We start from the raw sequence: 27004 nt of genomic DNA, 5'->3' as shown, positions 1-27004 counted from the left end.
GCACCAGTTTATTTTACAGTGTTTACTATAGTCAAGGTTACTGTGGTGAGAGGTTGGTGGTTTTGGTCCATATTTTATTTTCCATTTGAATTAGAAACACATTAGTTAAAAAATAAATTTTTATGATTCCACATTTTTCTGACCATTGGAATATTAGTTTCAAGTAACAAAAGATAAAAGTAAAAACATTGCAGACAATCTACCAGTATGTACAGAGTGAACACATTTAATTACCGAAGCCATTAGCAAGTCCTGATGTCTCCTCTTCAGCTCAGAACTCATTAACGAGCAGTCACTGAAGGCTCTCTGGGATCTCCCTGTTATCCACAATGAGGGTGTGGATGATCCCTTCTCTCCTCTTCCCGCTGCTGACGGCCTTTATGTAACAGTCATGGCTCCCAACACTGAAGTGTGTTTCAGTCCCATCATCTACAAACTCGCCCTAGGACAGCAAGGGAAGACGCATCAGTGTTCCAGAAATCTCTTTGCCGGGGCACTAGCACCATCTAAAACGGACTGGCCTTAATGCCAAGCTCTTCGAATAAGAGCCCATTTATGTACACAGCCCTGTGATTTGCTGTAATTTCCAAAATCCTGAGTGATCTTAACTTTCAGAAGAAAGTTCTGTGTCCACAGTGTAGACAATGTTTACAAAACTAAAAACGGTGAGCACGTCAATAAATATTTCTCAGTTACTTATGCTATCCCAGCTTATGGGCATCATTTCAATGTCTTTACAATAGCTGCCAGAAGTATTGTTACTATTCTCATTTTATAGATACAGAAACTGAAGAGCAACATACTTAATAATTTGCTGAAGGCCTGTCCAGTAAGACAGAACAGTTCCCACCAGAAACCCAACTTCCTCCAGGTGTAAGATAACCAGGTAACCAATAGCACTGACCACTGAGCCCCACAACCTTGACTAGTCTGAATGCTATACAGGGTTTCAATGTTAACTATAAGAAGACCTAGCATGAAACAATGCAAAAAACTAGTGACTTCTTTTTTGGGGGGGGGGGGGGAGACAGGGTCTCTCTACATAGCCCTGGCTCTCTGAAACTCACTATGTATATGTATATGAGTTCAGGTTGTCCCAGAAGTCACAGAGAGCCACCTGTCTCTTGAGTGATGGGATTAAAGGCGTGTGCCACCATGCACATCTTTATGACATTTCTGATATACTGATTTAAGCTAAACATTAAAGTTAACCCACCTTACATTTCCTTTTCATGTTGCTACTGGAAAAGGTGACGTTACCCACAAGTCTCACACTTACGGTTCATATGTATTTCTACTGCATGGTGTTACTCTAGAGTGGAAAGGCAAGAGTTCAGAGGACAGAAATGGAGTGTGCCAGAAGCTTTCACAAGCAGACTTAAACCCTGTCTGCATGGGCTGGAACTGAAATTCAGTGCTAGAGGTCCTTCTTAGCCACAGGTCCTTACAGCACAGCACATCTGAGCATCACAGAGGTCGCGAGTGAGTGAGCCTGGAGTTCACACTCTCTAAGCAACAGTAAGCACTGGAGCATCCGAGGGAGTGCTTTCTGAGCTCTGAGCAGCTCCAGCAGGTGGGCTTTAGAGGCTGTGTACCCGTCAGTCAACCCAGGAATGCCCTGGGGCACTTTGTTTGGAGCCTTGGAAGAAGCTTTGAGGGCCAAAGGTTGTTACCACTATGTGTCTGAATTGCTTCTTGGCAATTTCATGCACTGATGTGATGATCCTGGGGTGAAAATATGTGCTGCACAGGAGCAGGGCATCTGTGCATGTGCACAGACCAGGGCGGGCTGATAGGGAAGCCGCCTGGACGGCTCTGCTGCTGTAGCTATAAGCAGGCAATGTGGTTACAGAGGGCTGTCTTCACACTGGCTTCCTGCCAGTTACTAGGAACAAGCACATCAGGGATGAACATTGATTTTAGCCTCTTTAAAGTCACATGCACTTGTACTGAAAACCATTATTCTGAACAAATGACATGCATTAATGATTTCTAGAAACCTACCTTATTGTCAGTTTTTGTAGTGCGGAAGACGGACGCTAAGGCCTCACACGGGCTAGCCACGTGAGTGACCTGCTACTGAGCTACAAACCTAGCCTTGATTTATTAAGATTCATTTTCATTAAAAAAATTTTTTTGAGAAGCAGGGTGTGGTGGCACACCCCTTTGATTCCAACACTTGGGAGGCAGAGGCAGGCAGAATTCTGAGCTTGAGGCCAGTCTGGTCTATAAAGTGAGTTCCAGGATAGGCTGGGCAACACAGAGAAACCTTGTCTCAAAAAACCAAAACAAATTTTATTTGTATGTATTTTTAAATTTTATGTGTCTGCACGTTTTACCTGCACGTATGTCTGTGCATCAGATGTGTGCCTGGTGCCAGTGAAGGTCAGAAGAGGGCGTTAGATCTCCTGAAACTGGAGTTACAGATGTTTGTAAGCAACCATGTAAGTGCTGGGAACTGAACCCAGGTCCTCTGCAAGAGCAACAAGTGCTTTTAACCATTGAGTCATTTCTCCAGTTCTGTGTGTGTGTGTGTGTGTGTGTGTGTGTGTGTGTGTGTGATCATTCCTAACCTTTACATGGTACTGGGGATCCTAACTCAGGTCCCTATGCACGCAGTGTAACTGACCAGAACCATCTCCACAGCTCCCATCCTCCCCACACTCACACCCCGTAATAGAATGAGGAACTGTTACTCACACGCACTAGGAATAAACAAATGGCAACTTACTGCTGTCTCCAGTTTTTGCCCATTGCACCACACATCCATAGTATCTTTTTCTGTAAGAGCAACAGACATTTCAAAAGTTATAATTCTATAGTTAAGGTTAACTTCTCTGTGAAAGTTGGAGACACTATATTTCTAAACTGCACTCAACATTCTAAAACTCAGTACTTTCAACATCTTTGAAACTCTCAAAATTAGAAGAAACTTTGTTCATAGCTGAAACTAGTTTTTTGTTTGTTTGTTTGTTTGTTTGTTTGTTTTTTTTGAGAGAGAGAGAATGTTTCTCTGTGTAGCTCTGTCTGTCCTGAAACTTGCTTGAAAGACCAGGCTTGCCTCAAACTCAGAGTGCTGGGGTTAAAGGTGTGTTCCACCATGCCTCTAGCTTTGAAATCTTTTAAGAGAAAGTCATGGTCCCATCAGAATGTGATAAAATCTTGTTAAACAAAGCAAATGCTGAAGGACAATCTTGGTAAAGGAGGTTACACACAAATAAACAAAGGAACGAGGAGGACCTTAGTCATAGGAAACCAGCTTAATAAATTTAAACCAACATCGGAAATGTGATTTACATCAGGGACTAGGTGACTTCTGCCTCCTATGCTGGCAGAGCTAAGTGGATGATGGCATAAAGACCACATGCCTTGGGGCTGGTAGAAAGCAGATAGTAGGAACTTAGTTTTTAGTTTCTTCCTGGACGGAACAATAATCTATTTTATAGTGGCTTTACTTTGGAAAAAACTACTAGATTATAAGGAAAAAGAGATCAAACATGTGGTCTCTACAGTATGGAGGACAGGGCACAATGCTGCTCCAGCAGCACGTGGTCTCTACAGTATAGAGGACAGGGCACACAATGCTGCTGCAGCACGTGGACTCTACAGTATGGAGGACAGGGCACAATGCTGCTGCAGCAACCTCACGTAGCAGTTTGCTACCATAATTCACTGCCAGGTAGGAGTCCCCAATACTTCCTATCAACATTAGTGTCCTAAGAGTTGGCTGGAAGAAGACTATCATCACCAAAGAGTCAGATGAGCAAGTAGAGAGAACGCCTGTGTTTGTGACCTGCATGGGCACTAGGATCCAAGGACAAGTCTGCCCATGGGTCATGTCTGAGGGCCCAGACAAGGGTGCGACTCTGGCAGGCTAGATGCTGTAAGGGCACAAGCCCACGAGGATTATCTTCTCCCCACTTCCTGAGCCAGGTGGGCACTTCATTTAAACTACAAGAAGCCTCAGAGGTAGGCTAAATGTGGCAAGGGGAAGGCAGTGGTGGCCTCGGGATATGTGCAGGGCTCACCCCAAAGGCAGTCTGAATGTGATTCACACATGGTCAGAGGCAGGGAAACACAGCTGATCACAATACGTAGGGGAACACCCAGTGCTAAGATCTATGACAGTTGTAGTGAGAACTGGCCATTAGCTTATTTACTGAACATGCAAACATATTCAGATTATCTAAATTACATTAGCTATGTTGCCACAAGGAACATAGCTAATCCGGAAATCATAAAAGGAAAATAGAAAAATATTTGAAAGACCATGGACATATATAAGCAAGGTCATACAACAGTGAGCCAACACTGCATTTTGAGGCCATCTCAACAGTCAGAACAAAAACAAGGGCCCACATAGTCAAATGCTCTCTAACCCAGTGGTTCTCGACCTTCCTAACGCTCTGACCCTTTAGCATGGTTCCTCATGTTGTGCTGACCCCAACCATGAAATTATTTTGTTGCTAATTCATAACTAATTTTGCTAATGTTATGAATTGTAATGTAAATATCTGATATTCGACCTCCAAAGGAGGCACAACCCATAAGTTGAGAACCACCACTCTAACCCTTTCATAACTAAAATTTCCATTAATAAGTGATGGGTGCAGGGAGTCATGACATCCCTCACCACGTCATGGTGATATTCAGAAAAATGGATGAAACCAATTATTAAAAGCTCCAGTAAGAAAAAATGAGAGTCACACAGACACAAAACTCATTTAAAACAGTGAAGAATAGACTGTGGGAGTGAGACCTTCATAAATTCTGAGGAAAAATGATTTTGCTGTACTCAACAAAAATAGCAACTCAGCTTAGAAGCCAAGAAATGTTTAACTCCTTGACCAGAGGAATAATCCCTTAAAGATGTCTTTCAAGGAACAAGCTGAAACTGAGAACTGCCTGTAGTAACTGGCTGACCTAGTATCTATGAAAGCAAAGCCCAGTGGCCACGATGGAGAAGGCTGGGAACTCCTGCTCTCCACCAGAACGGAAACAGAACAAGAATGTCTTCTTGAAGAATGAAAGGGATGGGGGGGGGGGGGAGTTGGAAATATGGCTCAGAGTTAAGAGCACTGACTGTTCTTCCAGAGGTCCTGAATTCAATTCCTAGAAACCATATGGTGGCTCACAACCATCTATAATGAGATCTGGTGCCCTCTTCTGGCCTGCAGGGATGTGTGAAGGCAGAACACTGTATACATAATAAATAAATAAATCTTAAAAAGAAAAGGAAAGAATAAAAGGGAAGGGCTGGAGAGTTGGCTCAATGGTTCTGAGCACTGACCTGGGTTTGATTCCTGGCACCTATGTGGTAGCTCACAACTGCCTGTAACTCCAGTTCCAGCGGATCCATCGCCCTCTTCAGACCCCTACAAGTACTGCAAGCATGTGGTCCACAGACTTACATAGAAGCCAAACACCACACACAAAAATAAGAGAAATCTCAATTGTTTTTTCAAGACAGGGTTTCTCTGTGTAGTTCTGGCTGTCCTAGAACTCACTCTGTAGACCAGGCTGGCCTAGAATTCAGAGATCCACCTGCCTCTGCACCTCCAGCCCCCAGCTCAAAAATTTTCTGAAAAGAAACTCAAGCAATACAGATGTGAGAAAAATGCTGACATAAGAAAATGAAAGGATATATAAACAGCATACACACACACACACACACACACACACACACACACACACACACAGACCTGGAGGTCATACAGACAGGCAGTGACGAGGAGTGAGGTGGCTAGGCTAAGAGCCAATGAGAGGGCAGAACAGCAAGACAATAAAGGCGCGGTTAGACAGGAAGAAGCTGTTTTGCTCAGGGGAAGCTACAGAGGCATGGTGAGTAAGGTTAGCTGGTAGCTATCAATATTTCTCTGATCGCTATGGCTTTCACCCCTATATTTGGCTCTGTGTTTCTTATTTAATAAGACTGTTTAGAAATTCATCTACAATTGGCGCCCACGTGGCAAGAATTCTTTAAAAAACTGTTGGTGGTCATACAGGCCAGGGGTTACAGGGCCCCCAGGCCCAGATGGAGCTACAAGCGATCTGGCTACACACCAGCTGCACCTACTTGTGGCCAGATCTAAAACTCACGTGGCCAGAGCTACAAGGGGCTGGAGCTGCAAGCAGCTAGATTGCTTTTGGGTTTACAGACTCCTGGATCACACCTGAATGGGCTCAGGCCAGAACACGTGGCTGGACTTTAGCTTTTAGCTTTATTTTCTTCTCCTGGTAGGTAAGTGCTTTCTCTCTCTCTCTCTCTCTCTCTCTCTCTCTCTCTCTCTCTCTCTCTCTCTTTCTCTCTCTTTCTGCAACCACACTAGGTAGCTGCTTTGAAATGCCCTTGGACTTCTACTGTTCTACTCAGACTTGGTAAGTCAAATAAGATATCAGATATCTTAAAGGAAGAAACTAGTTAAAAGAGAAAACTTTCCCACATTAAAAAATGGGAAATATCTTTCCAATGGAAGGAAATTGGTCTTAGTTTGATAACACATTAGTCAGTCTGAAAATGGAACAATTACATGAGAGGATAATTAATGTTGATGGGATGTATGTAACATCAATTATACATATTTGTTTAATTTTCCTTATTTTACTATTAAAAAAGTTGGTCAATTTAAGTGATAAAAAGCTTCAGAAAAACCTGTTAAAATGAATTATAGAGAAATTCAGACTTGGACAGAAGAATTTAAAGGTGAAATTATTTCAGAATTGAATTATATGATTACAGAGAGACAGCCTGTTTTCAAACAACCAAACTTAATTTATCAGGTAGCCATACAGGAACTACCTACTCAAGAGCATGTAATTGGACTCCAGATGAAATGTTAAATTTAAGGATATTTAGGGAAGCTATAGTATCGTATGGCATGCATTCTCCATTTGTAAAGCAAATGTTAAACCTGTGGTCAACTTATAATAGAATTATTCTTCAGGACTGGAAAGAATTAGTAACCGCTGTCTGGAACCCTGAGCACAATTATTGTGGCACACTTGGTTTAAAGATGAGGCTAAGACAATAGAAAATCAATGTAGAGCTAGAAGTGTGGAAATTTCCCAGGATCAGCTTCTTGGAGAAGACCAATATGCTAAAATATAAAGACAATGTTTATATGATAACCAAGCCCTAATTCTATGCTGTGTGGCAGCCATGAATGCATGGGACAGAATTGAGGAAGCAGGAAAGAAAATTGAATCATTCACAAAAGTTATACAGGTCCTAAAAGAATCCTTCACGGATGTCTTACAAAAGCTGTCTTCAGCAGTAAACAGAATGATACCAGATTCAGAAGCTAGACAGAATATATATATATATATATATATATATATATATATATATATATATATATATATATATATATATGAATATTTGGCTTTTGAGAATGCGAATACAGCATGCAAAAGAATAACCAGGCCATTAAAGGCAAGATCTGCACCCCTGGAGGATTGGATCAGGGAAAAAAATTAATGTTGAGTCTCATGAACATGATGATATGTGAGTAGGAGAAGCATCAACAGTTTTGAGGGAAAATGTCAGATGTTTTAGGTGTGGAAAACAAGGTCATTTGAAAAGGGAGTGTAAACAGGGCGTTCCTAGAAAGAATGTTTATTCAAGTAACAATGGCAACAGACTGCCCCTCCCTTCTGGATTATGCAGAAGGTGTGGTGAGGGAAAACATTGGACCAACGGGAATGTAGATCAACAAGGTACAGACAAGGTAATCCTTTGGCTCTGTCCTCAGGAAACTCCCAGAGGGGTCTCATGCAGGCCCCTACAACAAATTCAGTTCAAACCTTTCCTGCAATCATAGAAGAAACTCCTACTCAGAGCAATTAAATAACCAAATGCCTATTGGAATAAACCAGGCTGCTTGGGGTGATAGATCAGCTGTAGCAGAGAGAACAGGAAATTCAGGAGAAACCATAAAGCAATTTTTTTCGGGAAACTTCTATAAATGAACATAGACCAAAATTAAAAATACGAATAAATGACGTTTTCTTGGACAGTTTAGTAGACACAGGTGCAGATGTGACAATAATTGCACCAGAATTTTGGCATCCAAATTGGCCTCTTCAGGAGGTAAATGTTCAGATGTTAGGGATTGTAACATTATCTCAAGTGAAACAGAGTGCAAGATGGCTGGAATGTATAGGTCCAGTAGGACAGAGGGAAAAAATTAAAGCCATATGTGGCTAAAATAGCTAAGAACTTATGGGGCCATGATTTATTACAACAATGGAATACTCAGATTAACATTACTCCAACCTCAGAAACAAATCATAGATTAACACATGTTTCTGAGAGAAATATTAGAAGATATTATTCTAAAGAGTGGTCACCAGCCATCCACATTGTACAAGAACAGGGCACAACAACTGCTGATCTTTCAAGGACATCAACAGCTCTACCTTTAAAATGGTTAACAGACAAGCCTGTATGGGTTCAGCGGTGGCCTTTAACAACAGAGAAACTGCAGTCTTTAGAAGAGCTGGTACAAGAGCAGTTAAAACTCAGCATATTGATGAATCAACCAGCCCTTGGAATTCTCCTCTATTTGTTATTAAAAAGAAATCTGGTAAATGGAGAATGGTAACAGACCTTAGAGCAATTAACAAAGTAATTCAGCCAATGGGCTCTCTACAATCTGGAATTTCTTTGCCTACTCTGTTACCTAAAGGATGGCCTCTTATAGTTATTGATTTAAAAGACTGTTTCTTTTCAATACCCTTACAAGAAAAAGACAGAGAAAGATTTGCCTTCATGGTGTCTACTTGTAATAACAACTGGTTAAGAGATATCAATGGACGGTTCTGCCACAGGGAATGTTAAATAGCCCAACCCTGTGCCAATATTTTGTACAACGGCCATTGGAAGTAATATGTAAAAAAATTTCCTAAATCTATAATTTATCATTATATGGATGATATTTTAATAGTTGACTCAAATGCAGATACTTTAGAAAGAATGTTTGAAGAAGAAAATTTTGCCTTGTTGGGGATTACAAATTGTTCCTGAAAAGATATAAGGAAAAGATTCTATTAATTATTTCGGATATAAAATAGGTCTACAAAATATTAGACCCCAAAAGATGCAAATTAGGAGAGACTGATTAAGAACTCTTAATGACTTTCAAAGATTATTCAGAGACATTTCTCATCTACGAAGTATTGCTGGGGTAAAAAATGATGAACTGAGAAATTTGTTCAAAACCTTAGAAGGTGACAAGGACTTAAACAGTCCAAGAGAATTATCACCTGAAGCTGAGAAAGAATTGGCCTTGTTAGAAAAGAAAGTACAGGAAGGACATGTAGGTCATGTAGATCCAAAGCTCGATTGTATTTTGGTTATTTTACCCTCTAGGCATTCTCCTACAGGAATTTTAATGCAGAGGGAAGATATTATATTGGAATGGATATTTCCACCAAATAAACAAGAGTAAAAAATTAAAAACTTATGTGGAAAAGATCTCTGACTTGATTTTAAAAGGAAAATTGAAACTTCATCAATTAGCAGTAATAGACCCAGGAGAAATTGTTATACCTTTAACTGAGGAGAACATTGAAAAATTATGGGCAGAAAGTGAACCTTGGCAAAGAGCTTGCAGTAATTTTTTGGGAGAGATTAACAGCAAATATCCCAAAAGCGATAGAATTGAACTTATAAAGAGAGCTGATTGGATTTTGCCTCACATGGTATGGGGAAAACCCATATATGGAGCTCCTACATTTTATACAGATGCAAACAAAAAAGGAAAGGCAGGTTACAAATCAGAAAACTTAAGTAAAATGGTTGAAAGAGCTTATAATTCGGTTCAAAAATCAGAACTGTATGCTATTCTGTTGGTATTAATGGATTTTTTCAGAACCTCTCAACATTGTTACTGACTCTCAGTATGCTGAAAGAATGGTATTACATATTGAGACTGCAAAATTATCCCTGATGAGTCAGAATTAACTTCACTATTTATTCAGTTACATGATACTATCAGGAAAAGGAGTCATCCTTTATATATAACTCACATCTGATCCCATACTGGTCTGCCAGGCCCTCTAGCACAAGGAAATGATGAGACTGATAAATTATTGATAGGAAATGTGCTGGAGGCCTGAGTGTTTGTACGTTCAAGGACACAGCCACAGTGGTGACACACGCCTTTAATCCCAGTACTAACTATAGAGACCTGGAGGTCTGTACAGACAGGCAGTGACGAGGAAGTGAGGTGGCTGTGCTAAGAGCCAATGAGAAGTCAGAACAGCAAGGCAATAAAGGTGCAGGTTAGATGGAAAGAATCTGGTTCTCTCATGGGAAGCAACGTCAACATGGTGAGTAAGGTTTGCTGGTGGCTATCAATATTTCTCTGATCGCTATGGCTTTCACCTCTGTATTTGGCTCTGTGATTCTTATTTAAAAAGACTTTAAAAATTCATCTACACACACACACACACACACACACACACACACACTCTTTCCCCACAAGAAAAGAGAATGCCAGGCCCAGTGGTGGTGGTAGTACACATCTTTAATCCCAGCACTCAGGAGGCAGAAGTGTGCAGATCTCTATGAGTTCAAGGCCAGCCTGGTCTACAAAGTGAGTTTCAAGTCAGTCAGGGCTACACAAAGAAATCCTGTCTTGAAAAACCAAAATAGATAGATAGATAGATAGATAGATAGATAGATAGATAGATAGACAGAGAGACAGACAGACAGACAGAGAGATAGATAGAAAAGCCAAGCCAAGCCAGAAGGTCCTGGATAGACATTATGTAGACACTAAGAGACCATGGATGCCAACCCAGATTATTATACCCAGCAAAACTCTTGATCAACATAGACAGAGTAAACAAAATATTCCAAGATAAAACCAGATTTAAACAATATCTTTCCACAAATCCAGCCATACAGAAAGCACTAGAAGGAAAAATACAATCTAAGGAAGTTAGATACATCCATGAAAACACAAGCAATAGATAGTTCCACACCAACAAATACCAAAGAAGGGAAACACACAACACTACCACCAAAAAATAACAGGAATTAACAATCGCTGGTCATTAATATCCATTAATATCAATGGTCTCAATTCACCTATAAAAAGTCACAGGCTAACAGCAAGGATACGAAAACAAGATCCATCCTTTTGCTGCATACAAAAAACACACCTCAACTTCAAAAACAGATACTATCTCAGAATAAAAGGCTGGGAAAAGACTTTCCAATCAAATGGATTTAAGAAGCAAGCTGGTGTAGCTATCCTAATATCTAATAAAATAGACTTCAAACTAAAATCAATAAAAAGAGATCAGGAAGAACATTACATATTTATCACAGGGAAAATCCAACAAGATGAAGTCTCAATTCTGCATATTTATGCCCCAAATACAAGGACACCTACATTTGTAAAAGAAACATTACTAAAGCTTAAATCGTACATCAAACCCCATACACTAGTAGTGGGAGACTTCAACACTCGACTCTCACCAGTTCTGCCAGACAGAAACTTGACAGAGATATAAGGAAACTAACAGACATTATGACTCAAATGGACTTAATAGGTACCTACAGAATATTCCACCCTAACACAAAATCATATACCTTCTTCTCAGCATCCCATGGAACCTTCTCCAATATCGACCAAATGCTTGGTCACAAAGCAAATATCAACAGATACAAAAAAATTGAAATAACCTCCTGTATCTTATCGGATCACCATGGCTTAAAGTTTGATTTCAACAACAATAAAAGTTACAGAAAGCCTACAATCTCATGGAAAGTGAATAATGCCCAATTGAATCACCAATTGGTCAAGGAAGAAATAAAGAAAGAAATTAAAGATTTCCTAGAATTCAGTGAAAATGAATGTACAACACACCCAAACTTATGAGACATTATGAAAGCAGTACTAAGAGGAAAATTCATAGCACTAAATGCCCACATAGAGAAGTTGGAAAAATATCACACTAGTGACTTAACAGCACACCTGAAAGCTCTAGAAAAGAAGAAGCAAAGTCACCAAGGAGGAATAGATGCCAGGAAATAATCAAATTGAGAGCTGAAATCAATAAAATAGAAACAAAGAGAACAATACAACGAATCAATGAAACAAAGAGTTGGTTCTTTGAGAAAATCAACAAGATAGACAAGCCTTTATTCAGACCAACCAAAAGACAGACAGAGAGCATCCAAATTAGCAAAATCAGAAATGAAAAGGGAGATTTAACAACTAATAATGAGGAAATTCAGTGTACCATCAGGTCATACTTCAAAGACCTGTACTCCACAAAATTGGAAAAACTAAAAGAAATGGACAATTTTCTGGATAGGTACCACATACCTAAGCTAAATCAAGACCAGATGAACAATTTAAATAGACCAATAACCCCTAAGGAAATAGAAACAGTCATTAAAAGTCTCCCAACCAAAAAAAGCCCAGGACCAGATGGTTTCAACACAGAATTCTACCAAATCTTCAAAGAAGAGTTAATACCAATACTCTTTAAATTGTTCCACACAATAGAAACAGAAGGAACCTTACCAAACTCCTTCTATGAGGCTACAGTTACTCTGATTCCCAAGCCAAACAAAGATACAACAAAGAAAGAGGATTACAGACCAATCTCCCTCATGAACATTGATGCCAAAATACTCAATAAAATATTGGCAAACAGACTCCAAGAACACGTCAAACCAATTATCCACCATGATCAAGTAGGCTTCATCCCAGAGATGCAAGGTTGGTTCAACATACGAAAGTCTGTCAATGTAATACACCATATAAACAAACTGAAAGAAAAAAAATCCACATGATCATTTCATTAGATGCTGAAAAGGCCTTTGACAAAATCCAACATCCCTTCATAATAAAGGTCTTGGAAAGATCAGGAATACAGGGAACATACCTAAACATAATAAAGGCAATTTACAGCAAGCCAACAGCCAACATCAAATTAAATGGAGAGAAACTCAAAATGATTCCACTAAAATCAAGAACAAGGCAAGGCTGTCTGATCTCCCCATATTTATTCAATATAGTACGTGAAGTTCTAGTTAGAGCAATAAGACAACAAAAGGAAATCAAGGGGATACAAATTGGAAAGGAAGAACTCAAACTTTCACTATTTGAAGATGACAAGATAGTATACATAAGTGACCCCAAAATTCGACCAAGGAACTCTTAAAGCTGATAAACACCTTCAGTAATGTGGCAGGATACAAGATTAACTCAAAAAAAAAAAAAAAAAAAAAAGCAGTAGCCCTCCTATATACAAATGATAAATGGGCTGAGAAAGAAATCAGAGAAACATCACCCTTTACAATAGCCACAAATAATATAAAATACATGAGGGTAACTCTAACTAAGCAAGTGAAAGACCTGTATGACAAGAACTTTAAGTCCCTGAAGAAAGAAATTGAAGACGATATCAGAAAATGGAAAGATCTCCCATGCTTATGGATAGGTAGGATTAACATAGTAAAAATGGCAATCTTATTAAAAGCAATCTACAGATTCAATGCAATCCCCATCAAAATCCCAACACAATTCTTCACAAACCTGGAAAGAACAATACTCAACTTCATATGGAAAAACAAAAAACCCAGGATAGCCAAAAGAATCCTGTACAATAAAACAACCTCTGGAGGCATCACGATCCCTGACCTCAAGCTCTACTATACTGCTACAGTAATAAAAACAGCTTGGTACTGGCATAAAAACTGACATGTAGACCAACGGAACCAAACTGAAGACCCTGACATTAATCCACATATGTATGAACACCTAATTTTTGACAAAGAAGCCAAAACTGTACAATAGAAAAAAGAAAGCATCTTCAACAAATGGTGCTGGCATAACTGAATGTCAACATGTAGAAGATTGCAAATAGATCCATATCTGTCACCGTGCACAAAACTTAAGTCCAAGTGAATCAAAGATCTCAACATAAATCCAGTTACTCTGAACCTGACAGAAGAGAAAGTAGGAAGTAGTCTTGAACGCATTGGCACCAGAGATCACTTCCTAAATATAATACCAATAGCACAGACACTGAGAGCAACAATTAATAAATGGGACCTCTTGAAACTGAGAAGCTTTTGCAGGGCAAAGGACACGGTCAATAAGACAAAATGACAGCCTACAGAATGGGAAAATATCTTCATCAACCCTACATCTGACAGAGGGCTGATATCCGGAATATATAAAGAACTCAAGAAACTAGACATCAAAATAATAAACAGTCCAATTAAAAAATGGGCTATAGAGCTAAACAGAGAATTCTCAACAGAAGCAGCTCAAATGGCTGAAAGACATTTAAGGAATTGCTCTACATCCTTAGTCATCAGGGAAATGAAAATCAAAATGACTCTGAGATACAATCTTACACCTGTCAGAATAGCTAAGATCAAAAACACTGAAGACAGCTTATGTTGGAGAGGATATAGAGCAAGGGGAACACTCCTTCACTGTTGGTGGGAATGCAAACTTGTACAGCCACTTTGGAAATCAGTATGCTTTCTCAGAAAATTTGGAATCAATCTACCTCATGACCCAGCTATACCACTCTTGAGCATATAACCAAGGAATGCTCAATCATACCATAAGGACACATGCTCAACTATGTTCATAGCAGCATTATTTGTAATAGCCAGAACCTGGAAACAACCTAGATGCCCCTCAACTGAAGAATGGATAAAGAAAATGTGGTACATATACACAATGGAGTACTACTCAGCAGAGAAAAACAATGACATCAGGAGGTTTGCAGGCAAATGGATGGAACTAGAAAATATCATCCTGAGTGAGGTAACCCAGACTCAGAAAGACAAACAAGGTATGTACTCACTCATAGGTGGATACTAGATGTAAAGCAAAGGAAAACAAGACTGCAACTCACAGCTCCAGGGAGGCTACCTAGTAAAGAGGACCCTAGGAAAGACACAGGGATCGCCCAGCGACGGAGAAATGGATGAGATCTACAAGAGCACTAGGGATGGGGGTGGGTAATGGAGGGCAAGGGTCAGGGAAAAGAGAGCTTAGGGGAGTGGGAGGTCCTAGCTGAATCAGGAACAGAGTGGGAGAACAAGGAAAGAGAAACCATGATAAATGAAGACACCATGGGAATAGGAAGAATCACGAGTGCTAGAGAGGTCCCCAGGAATCCACAAAGATGACTCCACTATGGACTACTGGCAATGGTCAAGAGGGTGCCTGAGCTGACCTACCCTGGTGATCAGATGGCCGAACACCCTAAATGTCATGATAGAACCCTCATCCAGTGACTGATGGAAGCAGATGCAGAGATCCATGGCCAAGCCCCAGGCGGAGCTCCAGGAGTCCAATTGACGAGAGAGAGGAGGGATCATATGGGCAAGAGATATCGAGACCATGATTGGAAAATGTACAGAGACAACTAGCCAAACTAGTGGAAACACATGAACTGTGAACCCATAGTTGAGGAACCCCCATGGAACTGGACTAGGCCCTCTGGATAAGTGAGACAGTCGTTTAGCTTGAACTGTTTAGGAGGCCCCCAGGCAGTGAGACCAGGACCTGTCCTTAGTGCATGAGCCAGCTTTTTGGAACCTAGTGCCTGTGCTGAGACACTTTGCTCAGCCTTGGTGCAGGGAGGATGGGATTGGACCTGCCTCAACTGAATATACCAGGCTCTACTGACTCCCCAGGGGAGATCTTGCCTTTGAGGAGGTAGGAAGGGGAGGTGGGTTGGGGAGGGGAGGCTGGAGGGTGGGAGGAGGGAGGACAGGGGAATCTGTGGTTGATACATAAAATGAATAAAAAAATCTCTTAATAAAAAGAAAAGAAAAAAAAAAGAAATTTGTCTACACACACACACACACACACTCCCCACAAGAAAAGAGAATGCCAGGCCCAGTGGTAGTGGTAGTGCACACCTTTAATCCCTGCACTCAGGAGGCAGAGGTGGGCAGATCTCTATGAGCTCGAGGACAGCCTGGTCTATAGAGTGAGTTCCAGGACAGCCAGGGAGGGCTACACAAAGAAACCCTGTCTTGAAAAACCAAAATAGATAGATAGATAGAGAGATAGATAGAAAGAAAGAAAGAAAGAAAGAAAGAAAGAAAGAAAGAAAGAAAGAAAGAAAGGAAGGAAGAAAGAAAGAAAGAAAGAAAATAAAAGAGAAAGTCAACAGGAAAGCCCGGAAACATAAGTTAAGAACTATATATAAAAATCTCATTCAAATATGAAGAGAATGGAAATGGGGCAATTTTGAATAATGGACACAGATTATAAAAAGAAATGTCTTCCAATTTTTTTGGCTATATACTGAAAAGACTCACCACATTCATGAGAAAATCAATTGAAACTGATCATTCACACAACATAGGATTTTTCTCTTCTAGTAAAAGCACTGGCCTTCCTTCAAAGAAAGGGATAAAATTTATTTGGGTGCCCAGGTAAGAACAAGCAGAGTGGTTAAAGGCTCAGCGTTCTCATCAACACTTCCTGTGGAGGAAGCCATGTCTGTGTCGCTTGCTTTTCTCTTGATCTGGCAGAAACAACTTATCAGAGGAGAGGGTTATTCCGGATACTGCTTGAGGAGATACAGACCACAACGGCAGGGAAAGCATGGCCGTGCTGCTCTGTGGCAGGAGTGGGGACTACTGTGTTATACTTGGTGGGCCAGGAAGCAGAGAGTTCAGCAGAAAGCAGGTTGGCCTAGCATCCTCAAGCCCTGCCCCTGTAGACACACATGGGCCAGCCAGACCCTCTGCCCAGTAGGTTTCATAGCCCCCCCAAATGGGGTCACCAACTGGGGACCAAGCAACTGGATCCAAACACATGAGCTGTCTGGGACATTTCAAGTCCAAACAATACTTCCTAAGATTCTTGAAAGAAAATGTAAACTGAGAATACTAGATAGTGAAACTGACTTTCAAGCGCACCCCGCCTCACCCCCTGCCGCCCCACACACATAACCCAAAAGAAATAAACAACAAAAAAAAAAACCCCAAAGGCTATCAGTATACAAGAACTCAAAATACTGTTCCCATGAGCCGTTCTTAAGTGTTAACAGAAAAAAGATTGAGGCAATCACGGTGGCCAGACAGAAGCTGCAACATAATGACTTAATTTACATGTAAGTGTGGGTTGACAGGAGGAGGGCAGAGCAAGAACAGCTATACATCCTGACAATGTGAGTACCACACACTGAGGACGGTGCAAAAACAGTGTAGAAGCCTGTTGGTAACTACAGTCATGGTGGTAGCACTGCTAGTATTATTAAATTATCATACACATTAGCAATTTGGCAAAGGCAAATAAGTAGTTATGTGATATTGTAATTCTATCATCCTGTGTGTCCTTGAGAAGGAAGAGTCTAAGTGTGGACAAAAGGGAGATACAGATGTTAGATAAGATTAAGCAAAACATATACTGCTCAATTTGACCTGCACGTATCAATATGAATTCAGAAGACACCTTAAAGAAAAGATCTCTCAGAGGCAGGAGGATCTGTGAGTTCAAGTCCAGCCTGGTCTACATATCAAGTTCCAGACTAACGAGGGCTACACAGAGAAATCCCATCTCAAAAAAACAGAAAAGAAAGGTCTGTCCCTATCTTTTCTGCTTTCCTTATTCCCTCTCTCCTACTACCATCCCCTCGTTCTCTATCTTTTATAGCTATCTATATCCATCCATCTATCCACCCACCCACCCACCAACCTAATTTCCTTGTTCTGCTCACTGAAAATTGGGATATGATGAAAGAACACTCAGTATTTGGTAAGATTATGCTCTTGAAATACATTTTTATCCAATATTCAAGTCTAGGCAAAAATATTCAAAACAGCTCGAATCATCCGTTATGCCAAATCTGAAGGAAGTCGCCAAAGCCCACTAGGAATATGCCAGAAGGACTCAGGAGCCACTCTAAGGAGCCTGTGGTTCAAAACAGTACATTTTTGTGACTCACACCTATAATCCAGGCACTTGGGAGGCAGAGGCAGAAGTATTAACAAAAGTTTAAAGCCAGCCTGGGTGATAGTGAGCATCAGGACCGCAGAAATGGAGCAAGACCCAGTCTCAAAACAAACACACGTGTACACAAATTCTCCTCTCCCAAAAAGAGATATTTTAAACATTAATGAAAGTGATATTTGCAATGTACTAAAGTGAAGCAAATTGTTTCTATCTCTGTATTAACAATGATTTAAAATTACAAACAATTCAGTAGTTTGAAGGCTGGAGACTAGAGGGAATAACACAGCTACCCTGCACTTCCTACATGAAATGTAGGTCTCTGCAACCCAATGGGTATGTGACTAGGGGTTTCCAGTTGGACAAACACCTAGATAGGAAGCAAAGAATGAAAGAATTCAAGTATTACAATTTGGCAACAATTGATGAATGAATGGTCAAGGCGTTAAGCATTAATAATTGTTGTAATGTTTTAATCCTGGTTGTCAGCTTATCTGGATCTGGAATCAACTAGAAGATAAGCCACTGGGCACATCTATAATGTTCTTGCTTGGGTTATTTGAAGTGGGAAGATCCATGCTAAATGTGGGTGGCACCTCCCAGTGGCGCCCCTGATGAAAAGGGCTAAGAGGAAGCTTTGCCTGTCTGCTTGCCTTCACTCTAGTTAAGTGCATCTACCCTGATGCTGTTGCATCATCCTTCACTGATACCAGGTCCCAGCTTGATCAGGCTTCCACTGTGGACTGAAGACCAGTGGGGTCTCCAAGAATCTTTCAGGCCTTCAGTGACAGGTTGGTACTACTAATGCATCAGATTCACAGAATGAACCAAGCTTTCAGCCTCTCCAGTGTGAGACCACCATTGTTGGAATAACCAGACCATAGCATATAAGCCAATGTGATAAATCTCCTTTCTACACACACACACACACACACACACACACACACACACACACACACACACAGAGAGAGAGAGAGAGAGAGAGAGAGAGAGAGAGAGAGAGAGAGAGAGAGAGAGAGAGTTCTGTTCCTCTAGGAAGCCCTGACTAATACAGTTGTCAACGTTCAAGAGAAAGAAAAAAAAAAAGGACCAACAAACTGTAAGTTGGTTTTGCCAGAAAGAAAATCCAATAAAACCTAAATCTGACAATTCTTCAGTTAGCTACCACTTTACAGAAAACATGGGAGAGGAATTTTACAAACCACAGGCATTCAATCAGAAAACCCAGGCCACAGGAAGCACCAGAAGCCAAAGTGACTTTTATAGTAAGTAATTAATTCGGGTTCTTTTATTTACTTCCCCTTTTTTAAAAGGAGAGTTTTACTCTGTAGCCCAGATTACCCTCAACCTTCTGGTTCTCCTGTCTCAATCTCTAAAGTGCTGAGATTTCGGTTATGAGCCACCATGCCTGGCTTTTTTTTAATGTGATTTATTAGTTGATAAGCATTTCTGGTCTAAAAAAAAAAAATCCAAACAAAAACCCTGTCTGCTAATTTGCTAGCACCCAACTAGAACGTGAACCACGCAGGCACAGTCACAGTTCCTTTTGTCTGTGTACCCTCAATACCTGGGAGACAGACTATCTTCCTTTTGAGAGGCAGTTAGTAAAGACAATCCAAAGAAATGAATTAAGATGATTGATTAAACCATTTTCACTTAGTAACATGAGGAAGAAATTCGGGTGCCAGAAGAGTGAAAAGGTCACTTCTTAAAAAGCCTCCTTTTAGTTGAACTTTGATGGCTCTGATCTAAGGGAACCCTACTCCTACTGTGACCTGCCGAAAATTCTGTCCTAGTGAGGAATCTTAAATCTCTAATTGCTTTTTATTTATAAAGAGAAATACCAAACAATCGATGCCTGCATTAATATTACTTCTTAAACCCAGGATTATAATCATCAAATCCAACTTATCAAACCTGGCATTAAGGCACCACATACAAAACCCAGTGGACTAAAGAAATACCCATTCTTGCAGGAATGAGTACAGCTGGGCTCCCATTTCCTCTCCAACAAAAGCGCCCACAAAAGTCTGCATCGCAGGACATCACCAAAGCCAAAGGTTCTGAAACAGCCTGACTCACCCAAAACAACTCTCAAGTCCTCGCCATCCAGCTTCAGTACCCAGGTGTTGGTGGTCTTTGATCTGTTCTCCAGATACTTCTTGAGGCTTTTCCCATCGATTTCCAGAGTGTACTCATACGCAAAGCCACTGACAGCATCTATGTTTATGGTGGCTTTGGTCTTTGCAGCTCCAACATAGAAGGTTTCTTTCCCCACCAATTTGAACATCCACTCTTTTCTTATCTCTTCCTAGATGATTATATAAGAGTTTAATAAACACAAACAGAAAAATTAGTAGTTAATTTTAAAATTGTGTAAAAATTCAGACTGTCCAAATGGCAGTACTATTAATATTTTTATTATTTCATGTCAAGGTTCCACAAAGTAGTCATTCTAAGTTTAATGTTAGATGTTATAGTCTGCATATTCTGTAATGACCATTAGATTGCTCTATATAAGTGAAAAACAACCAGTCAGAAAACAAAACACAACAAAACAAAAACTTTACTTATTAAAAGCTACACTGACAAAACCCAGCTGTCATGCTTTACAAAGGCACACATGTTTCCCTACCTTCCCATCCACGTATACAACTCGTTTTCCTGATGTGGTCCCATGCTCAAATTCAATCTTGTGGATTCCATCACTTAATGCAACATCCCAAACAGCTACAAGATCTGTCATTTTTTCCAGGCTATAAAGAGGGCTAAAGGAATAAAACAAAGCCATTAGAATGGGCCAAAACAGTAAGAGAATGACTAATTAATTCTTTCACCATGAAAATACCAGATTTTCAAAGGTCCTAAAATTATAAAATAATTAAGTGATATTTCTTGATGTCCTACTCACAGCACATACAACTGTTTTCTCTCTCACACGGGCTCTTCCCTCAAGAGACAACTATGTACAGGTATAGTCTAATAATCCCAAAGTCACCTCAATACTAATAAGATTAAGACTGTAACAGTTAATCTCCGACAGCACTCTGGGCTAGGCTGCTCTAGTACATGGGAAGGTCAGTAAAAGTCTCTATTTTATGACCATCTTCACAAAAAAAGTTCAGAGATTAGGGGCTTTTCCTTTTTTAGATCAAATCAATCCCAAACAAGAATTCTTTCAGAACCAGTGCCTAGGGATTTGTTTTAACAACAACAAAAAAAGGTGTTCTGATGTGTTATTCAAAAACTATCGTGGAAGAATTTGATACTGATACAGATTATAAACTGTGAGAAGTAACATGTACTGCATATGAGGGTCACAGCTGACTGCAACTAGCCAGTCACTAAATTACAGACGCCTCTCTGGGAGATGGATGCCATCAGCCCCTTACATTGTAGAGAAAGTACAGAGCCACTAAGGTTCTAGCCACAGTCACAATAACAAGTGGCAGGAGGAGCAGGCTTTAACCAAGGACTCTGAATCCAACACTGTTCTCCCTGTATTTCCTTCTCAGCTTGTTTTAATCTCTTACTTTGCATGCTGTCAATCATTTTCAAGCGGTTGTCAAGACTTCTGTGCTGAGAATCGGTGGAAGATGATGCCACATTTACGGCGGCCACATCCACGCAGGTAATTCACTACCCTCCTCCCAGTCAGAGAGCACAGCCTGCATTCTGCAATGGCACAGACTGCGTCTCCAACAAACACAGAACTCTCCTCTGGACCTATCCTAGCAATCCCGGAATCTTCAAAACAAGACATTTACCTTTCATCGTCTTCAAAGATAGGACTGTCATCTCCAGATGCCATGGTTAGCAACAGTCTGCAATCCAATTAGCAGCCAGGAAAGAGAAAAGCAGAATGCAGCAGAGAGAGGTTGGAAGCAACAAAGACAGCTACAAAGGGTTTTTTAAACTTTGCGATCCTTTTATAAGTTGCCTGCATGTTCCGATGAAGCTGCATTTATGAATAGTAGAGGGGCAGTCCTTTGTTTTCAGAGAGTTTGAGCACACAGATCAGCCACTTTTCTGTTAAATGTTTATAATTTTGCACGCCTTTAATCCCAGCACTCGGGAGGCAGAGGCAGGTGGATCTCTGTGAGTTCGAGGCCAGCCTGGTATCCAAAGCGAGTTCCAGGAAAGGTGCAAAGCTACACAGAGAAACCCTGTCTCGAAAAACCAAAAAAAAAAAAAAAAAAAAAAAAAAATAGTTTGTGAAAACAGGGGAATAGACTCGAGTTTATCTTGACTATTACATCATATTAGAGCAGCAGGAGCCCGAGGCCCCCTCCTACGCCCAGGTGTCTCAGCCTGGAGCACGGGGAGCCCCGTGGGTCTGAGGGAGTGCTTCAGGGAACACATCAAACATTAACATAAACAGCCTTACCCAGTGGACATGTAAAACTCCAAAGCAAACAGGGCGGTGGCACCGATACTCAGGGTGCGATTTAAAATCCAATCTTTACATCTCCAAAGAAAGTGTGAATTTGTGAGAAGTAGCTAGGGATATGCTGGCCTGTTGTGTGGGAGCAAAGTTTATCCACTCATTTACGGAAGCCAGTAAGTCCACAGTTACAGGTTCAGTTCGCCAGCAGAGTTTCAGCTGGAAGCAGAGACCAGTGCCGGGTAACGAGGGCACTCCTGTAGTGTCAGTTAAGTTTCACAAGCCAGAAGTGCGCCTACACTCACATGCGCAGCAGACACAGCAGGCAGAAGGCTGCGGTGCTAAAGAACTACTCAGAAGCAACATACGCTGACATGCACAGGAGGCGCGTCTGAGAAAGCTACGGTGAACAGCCCACTCCCCCATAGCTGTCATAACTTTGGCTGTGGTTTGCTCCCAAGGCCTACTCCAGTTCTAACACTCTCCCCAATGAGTGCCTCCCCTCCCCCTGCCCCAGATGTCCAAAGGTGCTCTCCCTTTGCTGACAGTGGGAGACTGTCAACCCCTTCTGCTGGAAAAAGCCAGGAGCCACAAACTGTTTTTCAAAGATGTCAGAGAAGAAAGGTTTCTATGCATAGCGATGGGATACACCCAGTGGTGTAGGATAACTGCTGGAGGCATTCTCTGTAAATCAGAGAGAAGGAAGGGATGCCACTAAAATTTTGCTATACAACTTTTAGAGTGTTCTAGGAAGTTCACCACTCAAACCTGAAAGTGTTGATGTATTTTGGATTATAAAGAACTCCAAATATTACTAAGATGCACTAAATAAAGCATGGGGGCTAGAGAGATGGCTCACTGGTTAAGAAGATGTACTGCTCTTTCAGAAAACACTAGTTCTGTTCCTACCACCCAGGTCAGGCAGCTCACAACCACCTGTAATTCCAGCACTAGGAGGGTCTGATTCCTTCTTCAAGACCCCGAGTGCACTCTCAAATGCATGCACATACCCTCCACATACATACACACAGAATTTAAAAGTAAGTTTTTTTTAAAAAGATGATGCATGGGATCACCCCAGTTATAACACCCTTTCCAATCCAAGTATAAAAGACACTGGCTGACTAGGTGTGGTAGCACACACCTTTGATCCCAGTATTTGGGAGCAGAGTCAGAGTCAGGCAGATCTCTGTGACTTTGAGGCCAGCCTGGTCTACAAAGTGAGTTCCAGGACAGCCAGGGCTATGTAGAGAGATCCTGTCTAAAAAAAACAAAAACAAAAACAAACAAACAAAAAAAACAAACAAATAAATAAAAGACACAGTGAGTCTTCCACATTGAGTTGAAAGGAAAGTTAAAAACCAAGATTATGAAAGGCTGGGGGGTGGGCTGGGGGGAGTGGAAGGAGGGATGCAGGGGGATCTGTGGTTGGTATGTGGAATGAATAAAAAATTTCTTAATTAAAAAACAAACCAAGATAACATTTTATCTTTAAAAACCATTCTAAACTCTCAACAGACATTCATACATGTAACAATTATTGACAGATGTTTAGAAATGAGTGATTTTAGGTCTGCCAGTGGGGCACACGTCTTTAATACCAGCACTCAGGAGGGAGGGGCAGGTGGATCTCGGTGAGTTTGAGGCCAACCTGGTCTACAAAGTGAGTTCTAGGACAGCCAAGGCTACATAGATAAAACTGTCTGGAAAACACACACACACACACACACACACACACACACACAAAGAATCTGTGATTTTTCGCCCTCTAATAATTTAGAGTGCACAACTTAGGAGAAAATTATATAAAATGGTCAGAATAAGCAACTACCTGACAAATTCTATTTATATTTGTGTATACCAAATTGGCAGAACATAGATTCACAAATCAATACAAAACTAATTTCTATGTGTTTTTTTTTTCTATAGATACAGTCAAATAAGCGAAAAGCTGCCTTAATGCAAGTTAGCAGCATTTCAGTTTTCCATACTGTCCACTGTTTTTAAGCAAACAAACAAAACTTTTTCGTTTCTATTATTTTTAAATGTGTGTGTGTGTGTGTGTGTGTGTGTGTGTGTGCGCGCGCGCGCGTGCACGCGAGTGTGTGAGTACAGATGCCCATGGAGGCCATAGGAGAACAGCAGATCTCCTGGACCTGGAGGTACAGGTGGTCCTGTGCCTCTGGAACTCTGGTCTCCGGCAATAGCAGGAGGCCCTCCTAACAACTGTCTTTTCTCCACCCACCCCCCACCCCCCGAAGACTTAAGACTCCTTTTTAAAAAACTGTAGAACCTTTTAATAGCATTTGTGGCTTCTGAAAGATTTTGAAGCATCAAATTCTGTGACATTTTCAAGGAGAGAGAAACTTAAAAGTGCCTTCTATGAAAGGATTAGACCTTGTCACAACTCAGTCATACAATTTCCGAAAGAAAAGTCACAACAAAACACAGTGAGCTCACCTCGTCTAGACTCTTTCGCTCATTGTGGGAAAACCAAAGTAATAAGACACCTCTTTAAGAGACACCCCCACCGCTATTCCTAGGTTCTTACCATCTGTTCAACTTTCCAACAAGGCCACAGAGGACACTGGGTGTTAACATTTTTCTACAAGATCCCATCTAGAAATGTAATCCTCATCAACAAATCTCATATTAACATTTAAGAACACATTCAAAACAACTATGCAAAGGTCCTGCCTTTGGGTTTCCACTAGTCTTGTGACCTGTGATCTTACACATTTCATTTCAAGTTCAGCACTTTAAAAGTTCACTGGAGTAGTAACTGATGGAAACAGATGCAGAGATCCATAGCCAAGCACCAGGCCCAGCTCCGGGAGTCCAGTGCAAGAGAGAGAAGAGGGAGTCTATTGGGGGGGCGGGGTTAAGATCATGATGGAAAAATCTACAGAGACAACTGAACCAAGTTCGTGGGAACTCACCAACTTTAGACTGACAGCTGTGGAACCTGCATGGGACCCGACTAGGTCCTCTGCATACGGGAGACAGTTGTGTAGCCTGGTCTGTTTGAGGGGCCCCTGGCAGTGTGATCAGGATCTACCCCTGGTGCATGAGCTGGCTTTCTGGATCCCATTAGCTATGGTCCTACCTCTGCTCATCCTTGAGGCGGGGGGGGGGGGGACGGGGGGGGGGGGGGGACGGGGGGGGGGGGACGGACACGACACAACACGACCGGCTTGGTCCAGCCTCAACTGAATGTACCAGGCTTTGCTGTCCCTGATGGGAGGACTTACCTTTTTGGAGGAGGGGATGGGAGGGAGGGCAGGAAAGGGGGAGCGGAAGGAGGGATGAGAAGGGGATCTGTGGTTGGTATGTAAAATGAATAAAAAAAAAATTTAAAGTTCACTGGAGTTGGAGTTGCTCTATTGGTCCAACAGTTGTTTTTGTTTGTCTGTTTTCTTAAATCACTCTGGCTGTGGTCAATATAATTCACATTAAACCTTTCCATTCCCACTTTGTCCCATGCCTGCATTCTGACCTAAAGTCAGACCCTACTGCTACCATTCTGTCCTGTGCCACATCACGACCTACACGGGTCTGCTTTTAGCATGAAACATTACAAAGCAGCCAACAATTCCCAAATGACTAACGACCTGCTAAGTACTCAGACTCTGTGGAGACGATTTTACTAGAAATTGTATTTCCAAATATCCATTCAGTGTTTTAGAAAGGGTACTAATTTAATTATGATGACTTCACCAGGCAGTAACTAACACCACCCACAATGATATTTACATGAGCATTAGTTACAAAGCAGAGGATTTTCATACTCTTGTGTTTACATGCTGTTACAGGTGACAGATTAAATGCCACATGAGATCAGTTAAACAGCAAAACAACTCACGCTGCCTGTCCCACCATCTTCCACCTTGAGTAAAGTGTGATTTCGCTGGGTTTCATTGAACCAGTTCATTCCATACCTGAGAAAGGTTTCCAAGTCAGCCTTTGCAAGAGAGAAACTACAGAATTCTAGGAAGAAGCTTACAGAATCCCACTAGGGCCGCTGTAAGATAACAGGCTCCTGCATTAAACAACTCGAGTTGAGCGTATTGCAATACTAGGGCAGATCAGAAATAAATGTACCTCCAATGCCAACCTGCACGAAGGAACTAGACAGAGCCAGTAAGGATGCTGCAGCGGGCTGCTCCCAAGAGCTCCGGTCCACCGAGTACCTACAGCAGGGTTAGCTCGGCCTCCCCCAATCCCCGGGAGGTGTGTGTGCTCGGTTCACATCTCTCCTGGGTATTTCGGCCAAGGCCGCGCAGGATGCTTCTGCTGCTGCACCCGGACTCTGACCGGTCCGAAGCCGGAGGACCTCGAACTGCGCCGCGAAGGATGCGCCGAGGCACCCGCGGGTCGAGGGTCGGCAGCTGCGGGGCGTCCGCACAGACCGGCCCGGCCGCCTCGCACCCGGGTCCTCCGAGGCCTCCTGCCCTGAGCCCACTGTGGCTCGTTGTCTGCCGCCAGAGGCCTGGGCGCCGCGCACCTCGGAGCCCTCCCTCCCGAGCCGCCAGCGCCGCCTTCCGCGCTCACCTGCCCGGCGCACGGCCACCGGCTCCCGATTCTGCCGTGCAGTTTGCAGCTAGCTTCCACCGCCGCCGCGCCCGCCGGGTTCCCGCACCCACATGCCGGGATCTCAGCCTCC

General features: G+C 41.7%; 1 protein-coding gene across 2 annotated transcripts; it reads right to left on the bottom strand.

Moving 5' to 3' along the window:
* Positions 1-200: 200 nt before the first annotated feature.
* Positions 201-27004, bottom strand: LOC131915302 (fas apoptotic inhibitory molecule 1). 2 transcript variants are annotated; one of them, XM_059268420.1, is made up of 6 exons: positions 26893-26996; positions 21725-21781; positions 20593-20725; positions 20040-20268; positions 2732-2781; positions 201-442 (listed from the first exon to the last, which is right to left on the bottom strand). In XM_059268420.1, the coding sequence occupies exons 2-6, from the start codon at positions 21766-21768 to the stop codon at positions 293-295; spliced, it is 606 nt and encodes a 201-aa protein (XP_059124403.1). In that variant the 5' UTR covers positions 21769-21781; positions 26893-26996; the 3' UTR covers positions 201-292. The 2 variants fall into 2 exon arrangements, with proteins under 2 accessions (XP_059124403.1, XP_059124404.1); XM_059268421.1 differs by lacking the exon at positions 21725-21781 and having other exon boundaries at positions 26893-27004.

The sequence above is a fragment of the Peromyscus eremicus genome, chromosome 7 (genome assembly GCF_949786415.1).
Source record: "Peromyscus eremicus chromosome 7, PerEre_H2_v1, whole genome shotgun sequence".
Taxonomy (NCBI): Eukaryota; Metazoa; Chordata; class Mammalia; order Rodentia; family Cricetidae; genus Peromyscus; species Peromyscus eremicus.
Note: the sequence above shows the minus strand (reverse complement) of the source record. Positions and strands in the feature narration are given on the sequence as shown.

Bases quoted from the DNA above. Each gene is read 5' to 3' on its own strand.
- LOC131915302 (XM_059268420.1), bottom strand. From the start codon at position 21,768: ATGGCATCTGGAGATGACAGTCCTATCTTTGAAGACGATGAAAG. The intron at 2,782-20,039 runs GTGAGTCAGGCT...TTGCTCTTACAG, and splicing joins GGACTTGAGAGTTGTTTTGG to AAAAAGATACTATGGATGTG. The intron at 443-2,731 runs GTAAGTTGCCAT...TTGCTGTCCTAG, and splicing joins GGCAAAAACTGGAGACAGCA to GGCGAGTTTGTAGATGATGG.